Genomic DNA, 11,426 nt, shown 5'->3' on the forward strand with positions numbered 1-11,426 from the left:
AAATTCTAAGTTAATTTTCTAATATATAGAAAGTATTATTTTGTTAAAATTTAAATGTATTGATTCGTAAGTAATTCATGTGTTTTAAACATAAAATACACTTATAATTTTATCTATTTTATTATTATAAATTATATATTGATTTATGTTGTAGTTACAGTCGCTGTTAGTTATCTTCCCTTACTTCAAAATTGTAGTTTTATGGTCAATATTGATATAAAATACCACATAAGAATATATTTTTATATCCTATATTTTGGATACTGAAGGTAACTAAACTCTATAAATTAAACCTTATTGATCCTGTTATCGAGGAGCTCAAAAATAAAATGCCTTGTATTAAATAAACGTATGCTAATTTAATACATCAAGAGAAAGCATAATTAATAAACTTAATGGATCATGATATAATTTTTTAAAACCATGTTATTAATATTTTTTTATATTAAAACATTAAATTCTTACTAAATGCCACACTTCAACGAAAGTTTCTAACAAGCTCCTACAATGTAATCAAGAGCATGATAATTTTTTCAAAGAAAGAAAGTAAAAAAAAAACAAACCATGGTAATGATAACAATTTCAGATTTTTATATAAATTGATTTTCAATTGATGACAGCAGTTTCAATAGTCCTGCATTGAAGATTTGAAGCCATCCAACGAACCATTTATATAGTATCTGCAGTTTTTCTCTCTTTATGGTTTCAAAATTTTTAAAACAAGATTTAAAAAAAAAAGTAAAATTGACCATCATCATCATAATTTTCTAAAACTATTTTGCTTTACTTTCAGAAAATTTTGATACAGATTATCAATTTAACCTTTTTGTGGAAGGGAAAAGGAAGGTTAATTTTATTGTACTCTCATCTTCCACATAAATAATATTTACCATAAAAATTATTAAAGGATCTCAACATCACATTAAAGAAGAAAGCTCAACTCCCAAGGAATTATATATTGCACACCTTCCTCTGTTACACACCAGCGAGTTCATGTTTCTGGTTTTTTATCAAACAGTAATTCATATTGAGTTCTTCATGCATTAATGATAATAATTAATGAATTCACTCCAATACAGCTCTTCCGGCTAAGGAGCAATGGTTTATGTTTTGTTGTAAGGCAACAAAATCTATATAAAAAAAGAGAAATTCATGTGCATGGCTCAAGAAAAAAATAAGAAAAATAACTGAAAAACCAAAACAAATTTCACACACGCTCACACATTTATATATATATGAACATAAACACTGAAAAATCCGTAACAAAATCAAAGCTCAAAAACAACAAAAAAACCTCTGTATATATGTAAGACTAGAAGAGCTGCAAAGTGCATTAGCAGATATCAAATTGGACGTTTTTACTTTCATGACCAGAGCAAGTAACAGAATATATGGAAGGTGACAATTTGCATTAATTCTGCACACAATGACAAAGGCTTGTTTAGTACGGCAGCACATTCTGAAACCAAATATTCAAAAGTACCTCCATTTGCAGGATTGCAGTTATACAAAGCAAGCACAAAATTCCTCCATAACATTGACAGTTGAACCAAACGCTGCCACTCAAAACATTGAAACAATTCATCAAGAAAACTTGATAGTCCTTCCACCTTTCCCCACAAATATCGCTACCCTACTAGATGTTCCTGGGACTCATTTCTCAATTCTACCCTACTAGATGTTCCTGGGACTCGTTTCTCAATTCTCCTTTCCCACAACCTCTAATAACAAACCGTCTACGTCGACTCATAATTCGGCATCCTCTCATATCCCAAGAAAATTATTTATATTAATATACCTATTTGCACCCCTAGCAACATAAAAGTTAAACAATGGCCACAGAGAGAAAAGGAAACCGATGTAAATTAAATTAGTAAACAACACACCCTCTTAAAGAGATTCAAGATAATATATATGGTGATTTTGAATACTTTTGAGCAAAAAGGTATTGGCTAAAGTTAAACTTGAGGATCTCAAAAAAACATTTTTGTGCCATTGTTTGGCATTAGGTGGCTTTTGCAACTGCGGTTTGAAAAAATAGATTGTAGCTTTTTTTAATCAAGGTTTTTTAATAGAACCCGTGCAAAACTGTGGTGGGTATTGATTAACAAAACACATCAAATCTATGGTTGAGGCAAAACGCATACCAAAACAAACAGACATACATACAAGTTTATCTAACTAGATAGAAACGATATGGCATATTTGCATTGTTTCTTGCATAATTGCAAGGCTTTTTATTATACTGAAACATCGAGTATTTGATAAAAAGTAGCTACATTTGGCAGGAGATAAAACAAAGTAAGCATGAAATCGCGAAGAAGAAGAAGAAACGGTCCCATTAAGTCAATCATCATCATGCTCCCTCACCATGCTGACATCTCCACTCTTGTTCTTTTCCATGGAATTTAATAAAAAATCTGTTAACACAGACTCATAATTGGGTATTTTCTCGTACCCAGGAAAATAATTTATATCAATAATAAGATACCTATTAGCATCTCTAGCATCCCTAATCACGTCAAAGTTCAACAAACTGATCCCAGTTTCTTCCTTCATTGCCTTGGCTACTTCCTCAACAAAATCCACTGGCGGCATTTCCACTCTGTCAAACTCCCCACCACCACAATCAGTCTTCTCCTCCAAATTGGATATTTGCGAAAACGGCAGCAGACCCTTCAAGGTAACCAATTTGTCCTCTTTAATATCGGGCAACGATTTCCTCTTGACACATTTCACAAAATCACCAACCACATAGACTTTAAAAATAATCCCACCATGATTAACAAATTCTTGCATTATAATCATCCGTGACTCTAACTTTTCTAATCCTTCCTTGTCAAAAACTAAATACATTTTATGAGAGGTCTCACTCCCATCAGCCATTAACGGTTTGGCGATCAGCGGAAACCCTAATTTCTTAATCAAATCATCGGAATTCTTCATCATGGTTTCTGAATCAGAAAAAAAATGTTGTCCAGGCACATCTAAAACTTGATTTCTTTCAGAAACTTTTAAATTACTTACAACTTGAAGCATCGAAATCCGATCGTGGAGTCTCTGGATGGAATCAAGAGGATCAATGATGGGAGCATCAGGGTTCAGAGAGGAGAAGTGCAGGAGCTGGGACATCCAATCTGGGCCGTAGAGTTTATGGATGACGCAATCCAAGGGTCCTTGTTCGATAAGAGGTCTTGAAGGATCGATGGGGATGAGATCAATGTTGTGTTGGTCTGCGTGGTGGATGAGGGAGGGTTGGATGAAGGTTTGGATTTTTTTGGGTGGCAGTGCGTAGCCTACGCGGTGGCGTTTTGAGTGGGTTAACGATGACATGGGTGTTGATGGTGTATGGGGGTGGGGGTGGGGGTGGTGGTGGTGAGGCCTTGAGTGTCGGGTTCTAATTCAAATACAAGGTGCGTGTGTGTATATATGTTGAAATATGAAATTGAAAGAAGAGCAATGAGAATCAGATGCTCCTCCGTAATTGTAACGCAGCGCATGATTTTTTGTATTTTAAAAATATTTTTGAAGTAATTTTAATTTGTTTTTTAAATTATTTTTTTAATTTTTTTATATTATATTGATATATTGATATTAAAAGATAAAAAATATTTTTTTAATATTTTTTTTATCAAAAAACACATTAAAAAATCATTATTATAATATCTCACGAACTCTATTTTTTTAACATAAAAAAACATCTTAATGTTGCTAAAGTTTTTCTAGTAGAAAAAACATGTGAGAATTGATTTGATATAACTTGTGTTAATGTATATAATATATATTAAATCAGTTGGTTATATATAACATTAACTTTATTAATATAAATATATTTAATTTATTAATAAATACTTATTTATCTTTAATATTAATTAAATATTTGATTAATGAATATAGAGTAAAGATAAAGTTTCTGAGATGAAAATATTTTGTAAAAAAAATTATAAAGTTATTATAATTATGAGATTCTTATTATATCAAAGCATTATTTCTAAAATATTTCTATTCAATCCTCTGTTAAGATTGGTTATTAATTAGAGTTGTTGAGACTTATACATAATATTGATAATAAATTAATTTATTTAATTTATCTAATTCTATTTTATTTAGAATTATTATTTATATTTGAGCCAACTTATTAGAAAATTTAATGAATCATAAACATAAGAATTATTAAAATGAATTGATTAATTTAGTATGACTTGATTTTAAATAAGTTTTAGAAATTAAGAACTAGAGCGTAAATTATATAATGAACTACAATTTTAGAACTAGAAAAATCGAGTAAGGACTCGATTGAATAAATTTTTAAAATTAACCTAAAATAATGTGTGTGATATTATTTTAAGGGGCAAATTGATATTTTACATTTATAGGATTTTTAGATTTCCCTACTAATAGAATATTATGCCTTTTATTTCTTACGAGATTTAAATAAGAAAGGTACAATACAAAAACACCTAAACACAAATGAAAAGAGTTTACATTATAAGGTATAACAACAATCCATTTCTTTTAAAAGGATTTAGGAGATTTTTCACTAATGATTGTGTAGATTATCATTTGAAATTAAATAATTAGACGGGTTGTGTTTGCGATAACTCATCCTTTAAGCATATTTTCAAAGCTGAAAAGAAGTTCAGATCTTAAGTAATCTTTGCATAAACTCTAAACAACTCTAAATTTATTTAACGAGATCCATGGGGTCCTTGAAAAATTTTAAATTTATTGTTTCTGTTTCCGTTGCATAAATGTGTTTCAGGAAACTCAACAATTGAGTCTCCTTGACAGATCTAAAAATAATTCGGATAACCAATAAAAATATAGTTTGACTCAAAATAAATATTTAAAATAAGATTTTTTTAATAAAAATTAAGTTGACAACATACTAAATCAATTTAGGTCAACCCAAATTAACTTGTCAATATGCATATTATGTCATGAAATTATGATAATTTCATATAAAACAAATCACACAGCTCAATATCTAATAAATTCAATATTGAAGGGTGAAATTGAAAAATAAAATCAATAAATCCAAGTCAACTCGGGTTAACCTAATTATCTTGCAACCTAGATCATGAAATCGGGATAACTCAATAGAAAACAAATAAAAATAAATTATAAAGTTTAATTCTTAATCAATCTAATGTTGAATAATAAAATTAAAAAAAATATATAAAAAATGATTTGGATAATTAGGGTTGACTAGCTAAACTTGTGACTCAAGTAATGTGATATGGATAACCTCTTAGAAAATAAATAAAAGAAAAATCACAAAGTATAATTCTTTATTAAACCAATTTTAAAAGATAAAATTTAGGGGAAAAAATCAATTAGTAAAAGGAAAAACAAACTTGAATCAACTAAATTAACTAATCAAACTTGCAATTCAAATTATGAATATATAATAACCTTATAAATTTTTTAATAAATCTGATGATAAAAAATAAAATTGAAATTATATATATATGAAAAAAAAATTACTATTCAAATACATAGAAAAAAGACAATAATACTACCTTTTCTTTCCTTTTTTTTTTAAGTGACATGTGTCTTAGTGTTTTCAACTTATTTTCTAAAGTATATTTTTTTATACTTTCAACCAACTTATTAAAAACAAGCTAAGAGCTCATTTGATATTGTTTGGTATTGTTATAATAATTATTTTTTAAAGTTTTTTTATTTATAAATATATTAAAATAATATTTTTTTATTTTTAAAATTTATTTTTAATATTAAAACACACAAATAATATAAAAATATAAAAAAATTATTTTAAAATAAAAATATAAAAAACTTTCAACTATTTTCAAAAATATTTTTAAAATATAAAAACAAACTACAAGCTACCTTAAAATAATCGGTAGATATATCAGACAGCCGCCGACCCACCTTACACCTCAACAAGCACAATTTGATATTACATACAAAGCTTTTTTTTATAAAGGTGTGTGTTGATTACGTTTACAAGCTCCGAACACGTTTCATCTAATGATCTGTGGCTGTTTGAACCGCACAACATGTTTTAGAAATTCTAAGCATTACTTTCTTGCTTGGTAATGGAACATATGATCTGATGGAATCATTCCTTGCAAATTGCAAGATGCTGCCGGCAACCACTTTCAACTAACGCCACTATCTCTGTTACTTTTTTTAAAATTAATATAATTCTTTAGACTAATTTAATTTTAATTAATTCTATTAATTCTGAAATGAATAATTATGAAAGTTTTTAGTTATTTTAAAATTTATAAAATTTAAATTAATAATATCTAAAAAATAAATTGAGAACCTAACTAATTAAACTACATTTCTTAAAATTTTATTACTTTATTTAGGGTACTTGCATATGATGGCTAGGTGAAACCTATATGTAAAGTGATTTTTAATTTTATTTAAAAAATATTAAATTAATTATTTATTTATTTAATATGTTTATTTTAAGAAATAAAAACAATATAAAATTTTATATATTTATATGTTTATAATTGTGTTTCAATATTTTTATAAATGATTTTTATAAAAAAATATTAAATTAAGTTTTTAAAGTAATTTTAAATGATTTTTTGTAAAGAAAATTATTATGAACCTCTCATAATTTAGTTGTTTTTTTATATTGCCTTTTTTATATTTTTTTTTGCATCTTGGAATTAATAAGTTAATAACACTTTTACATATAAAAAAAAATCAATAAAAAAATTAAATTATTTAGTTGATTATCATTATATTTTATACAATGACTAAAAAATCATTATATTAAATATTATAATTTTTCATTGACTTAAAAAATAAAAAAAACGTATATAGCCACTACCGTCCTAATCTAAACTTAGATCTCAAAAAAAAAAAAAATCCCGAATTAAATTTCTATCGAATCATGATCTCTCCACCGTTTATTTAAGAAAAAAATACAATGACCTTCCATCCATTTTAACTCTAAAACAGATACTCGATCTAGCCCCCAAAAGTATTATTGTTCCTCATCTCGATCTTCACTTGGGGTTTAAAGCTCCTGGCATCAGTTCTCTCTGTGAGCTCAACATCCATTCACCTCTCTTCAACTTTATTTTCCTTCAAGAATCTTTTGAATTTTTTAAAAATATTTTTTATTTAAAAATATATTAAAAAATTATTTTATACAAAAATACATAAAAAATATAAAAAAATATTTTAAAGTAAAAAAAATAATTTTGAAAATAGAAAAACTGGACAAAATTGTCTAAATCTTTCATCCAATTTATTCTCTCTCAATTCAACAGGTTGATGCGTCTCAAATTTTTTTATGGCTTTGACAATTCTTAAGCATGAGGTGGATACCTATCTAGGTTTTTCAATTCTCATATTTAAACCCTTACAATACAGCTGGCATCACTTAGCAAATCCCTATGAAGTTGGGGTTGAAGAAAGAAACCCACTCAGAGCTCTTAATACAGGATTTGAAACAACCTCTGAAGATTATTAGCAATTCCTTTTTTATTATGGATATTCAAAGAAAAACATAAGATCCATGTCCAAGACAAACTTCAAGTGCCCAAGAATCAGAGGTGAAGGTTTCCTTAGAGAAGATTGCTTTTATCGCAGGGTTAACAAGGGTTACCTTCAAAGTCTTCATGGGAAGGAGGCTTCCAATGACTACATTTTTGGGTCTGCAACATGGTTTGATGGTCAACATTCTATCTGTCTATCATTTGCAGTAACGGCAGAAAAACACAACGTACTTATATTGAGCATATATAGGTGCCATTCAATTTGAAGTTACCAAGCACATTGAGCAATGGTGGTTAGTTTTAGGGGAGTCTGGGGTTTTCAAATCATACACTGATCAATGCACTGTGATGGGAAGCAACAAGCAACACTAATTATAGAAAATTTGAAAAACCACGAACACCCAATTTGTCTATTATATGGGTGTCCGAGTGTATATTTTGACTAATTTTATAAACTCTGAAATTAACAATTATACATGTGAGCAATGGAGGAGCCATAAATTTTTCCTGGTACATGAATTTTTAAAGTTAACAGTAAAGTTATAATTTAAATACATTACCCAAAATAGTAAAAAAATAAATTTAAAAGTACATAAAATTGAAGTGAAAATAAAAATAAACTTACTATTGAAGTTATATCTTTTGATATTTTGTAGAATATAATTCATTTATAATCGAATCTGAATCGATATTGTAACAACCTTTCAACTGTGATAAAATAACAATCTCATGTCAACTGAAAAATAAAATAATTACTTTTTTCCCTCTCTCATTTCCTCCTTTCTTCACTTGATTCTTTTTTATATTAGTATTTTATAAGTTGGAACAAGGTTATTCTCTCACTTTTTTTTCCTTGGATTTTTTTATGTTTTTCCATTACTTTTCTCTCTTTCTCTCTCGCCTTTTCTTTTTTTTTTCTTTTTCTATTCTTCTTTTGCCTAATCGGTAACATATAAAAGGAAGGAAGAAATGATTTGTTTTATTTTTTAATTGAAAATAATCATTTTACCTTTAATAAGTTGTTTTGCTTTTATTTGACGGTTTTTTTTTGTTAGCACAACCAAATTCCGTTTATCCTAAAATTTTAACTAGATTTTATTCAATATATTTTAAGATCACTCTTAAAATTTCAGCTCAATCTGATGGTTGGATAGAAAATTACACTAATAACATAAAACAGGTCAAATTGTGATTTTTTATTAAATTTCTGAATTTCTTCAGAAATTCTAAAATCTTAACCCAAGCTAAAGCATTATATTAGAAGGCTCTACGTAAATTTTTAGAATTTTTTGATATATCAATTAAGAATTACAAAATGTTTTATATAAAACTAGTCAAAAAAATATTGATGAAATCTTAACCAGGGCTAGAGCCCACTCGAGCCCTTACATGCATTTGCCCTTACATGTAAGCTTCTAATAGCCCTAAGGTTTGTGGAACTCGAACTAGTGATCTATAGGGAACAAACTTAGATCCTGACCAGTTAAGTTATATCCTCTCAGATTACACCCACCTATTTTTTTATTATTATTATTAACGTGGGTGTTCGAGCCAATTTATGTGCACCTCGACTAATCCCACGAGTCCTGAAGTTAATAACCATGTAAGTTTCGAGTGGCCTTGAGGTTTGTGGGACTCAAGCTGGTGACTTTTAAGGAGTAAACTCAGAATCTGATTAGTTGAGTTACACCTCTTAAGATGACACCCACCCAATTATTCATCCTTATTCAAGATTGCATTAAAATCCATTTCGATTGCCCAGGGCTAGGAAATTACTTGGAAAGTTTGATAAGGACATCCCATAAGAATTACGATATATCAAGGGCTTTTGGACCAGCATGAACCATAGTAGAAGGGAAGGACTTCTCTACAAAGAAAAACTTCACATGCATGTATTCTCTATAATTCTCTTACACAGAAACAACCATGAAATCTTCATTTAAAAAAAAACCAAATGCCACCCGAAGATACTCAATGCCTTAATGCGATGAGACCTTAATAACCTCAGAATGTTGGACAACACTATATAGGCTATGCTAAAACAAGAGCAGTATGCTCATAAGAAAAAAGAAGAAAAAATTACACGAGGTTAAGAAGAAGAGCTTATAGCCAACTCCTTCGTAATTCCAAAGCGTTATACTCATTAAAAATAAGGAGCTAAACAAGGGATTAGGGATGTATTAAGTTAACATTAGTTACCAGTGGTAATATTATCGATATTAGTACTCTTCAAGTCATCAAAAATTCCATTTTCATCAATAATCTTGCTATCAGGATTTACACGAACATTTTCTAGACGACATAACAATGTTAGAAGGGATTTGATCATCCTTTAAATTAAACCCCATTTTCATGAAGACATCATATGCTTTACTTAAGTTGTTCAGAGACCCCATGTTAGCATTAACTTCTGTTGCGGGGTGCGAGCCAGCACGACGTTGTTTGGCGACGGCAGAGGCTCTTGTTATGCCTCCTGGTGAGGTGTTGTGTGTGCGGAAGGTTTTCTAAATTTAATCATAAAATTATAATTAATGTTTATAAGTCGTTACTATATTATGATCACTAGGAACCTATGGCTTGCGAGAGTCTGAGTAAGAGACTAGTTGTACAAGGAGAATACGCATCACCCCCAGTGTACGCTACCTAAGGTAAGCTATATTGTTGTTTGATTGTTTTTTTTAGTCGGGTTTCTATTGGTCTTGGCTAAGGCTCAAGACAAATCTTTCTTTATGAGAAAGTCTCTACCTTATTGGGTTAAATCCTAACCATTTTAAAGTCTGAATTTTAGCATCGCAATTATTTATACCTTGTATCTTTAATACTTGAGGGTGTGCTTTATTGTGTAATTTTACAACGCACAAATATTAAAGTCTACATCTAGACCCTAAAAAAATTGAAAAAAAAAATAAGATTTTTGACATATTGGTCAAATCTTAATAGATAATCATAAACTGGTTACGATATCCATTTTTGAATTTTGTAAACATGAAAAAGATGCAATTTTTGATTTTTTTATGAAAAATATGCTTAGAAAAATTTCAGGATTTGGCCATATATAACAAAATATTTTTTTCTTTTTGAAAATGTTTTAATTTTTTTTTTGTTTTCTGAGATATCTGGGAAAAAACTGGATAGTTTGATACTGGATTTTTATTTTACAAATCCTAATGGATAATCATAAACTAGTTAGGATATCCATTTTTGGATTTTTTAAACATGAAAAAGATGCAATTTTTATTTTTTATGAAAAAAATGCTTAGAAAAATTTCAGGATTTAGCCGTATGTAACAAAATATTTTTTTCTTTTTGAAAATGTTTTGAATTTTTTTTGTTTTTTGAGATATTTTGGAAAAAAACCAAGTATTTTGATACTAGATTTGTATTTTACAGTGTAAATATACAATCTGATATTATGCAAAATTGATAAAAAAATATGTGAGAAAATCATATTTTTTAAATTTTTTTGGAATTTTTTATTTTTTTTAAAATATTAAAATACACACACACACACACACAATTCACGTCTTGCATGAATAGTAGGAAATGAATTATATTTCACGCCTACTGTTCATGCAGTGAACAATAGGGAAGGAAGGAAGAAGAAGAAGAAGATGAGGAAGGGGAAGGGGAGAGAGAGCGGACAACCTGGCATGGTGGTGGCAACCGTCATTGGTCTAGCTGAGGATGGTGGAAGAGTTGGTGGCCGACGATTGGAGGTGGTTGTAGGTCACAGCTGGAAGAAGAAAGGTTGTAGAAGAGAGAGAAACAATATAAGAAGAAGAGAAAGAAGGTCACTGATTAGTACTTAAAAGTGCATTTTTATCATGGTTTTATATCATCATTTTGCACTTGAAGTATCAATAACTCCTTAACCAAAGCATATTTTATAATAATATATCTAATAATATAAGATAACTTTAATTTGTGGTAAATGTC

At 28.7% G+C, this 11,426-nt stretch overlaps 1 protein-coding gene across 3 annotated transcripts; it reads right to left on the reverse strand.

Moving 5' to 3' along the window:
• Positions 1–1,409: 1,409 nt before the first annotated feature.
• LOC105138604 (inositol-tetrakisphosphate 1-kinase 1-like) lies at positions 1,410–3,388 on the reverse strand. Of its 3 annotated transcripts, none has more exons than XM_011044731.1 (2): positions 2,332–3,386; positions 1,410–1,428 (listed from the first exon to the last, which is right to left on the reverse strand). In XM_011044731.1, exon 1 carries the CDS (start codon positions 3,331–3,333, stop codon positions 2,347–2,349), a length of 987 nt encoding a protein of 328 aa, XP_011043033.1. In that variant the 5' UTR covers positions 3,334–3,386; the 3' UTR covers positions 1,410–1,428; positions 2,332–2,346. The 3 variants fall into 3 exon arrangements, with proteins under 3 accessions (XP_011043033.1, XP_011043035.1, XP_011043034.1); XM_011044733.1 differs by lacking the exon at positions 1,410–1,428 and having other exon boundaries at positions 2,198–2,954; positions 3,028–3,119; XM_011044732.1 differs by lacking the exon at positions 1,410–1,428 and having other exon boundaries at positions 2,332–2,394; positions 2,492–3,388.
• Between the last annotated feature and the right edge of the window lie 8,038 nt (positions 3,389–11,426).

The sequence above is a fragment of the Populus euphratica genome, unplaced genomic scaffold (genome assembly GCF_000495115.2).
Source record: "Populus euphratica unplaced genomic scaffold, PopEup_1.0 scaffold80.1, whole genome shotgun sequence".
Taxonomy (NCBI): domain Eukaryota; kingdom Viridiplantae; phylum Streptophyta; class Magnoliopsida; order Malpighiales; family Salicaceae; genus Populus; species Populus euphratica.

What these genes read in the sequence shown, in the direction of transcription:
- LOC105138604 (XM_011044731.1), bottom strand. Translation starts at nt 3,333, where the DNA reads ATGTCATCGTTAACCCACTCAAAACGCCACCGCGTAGGCTACGCACTG.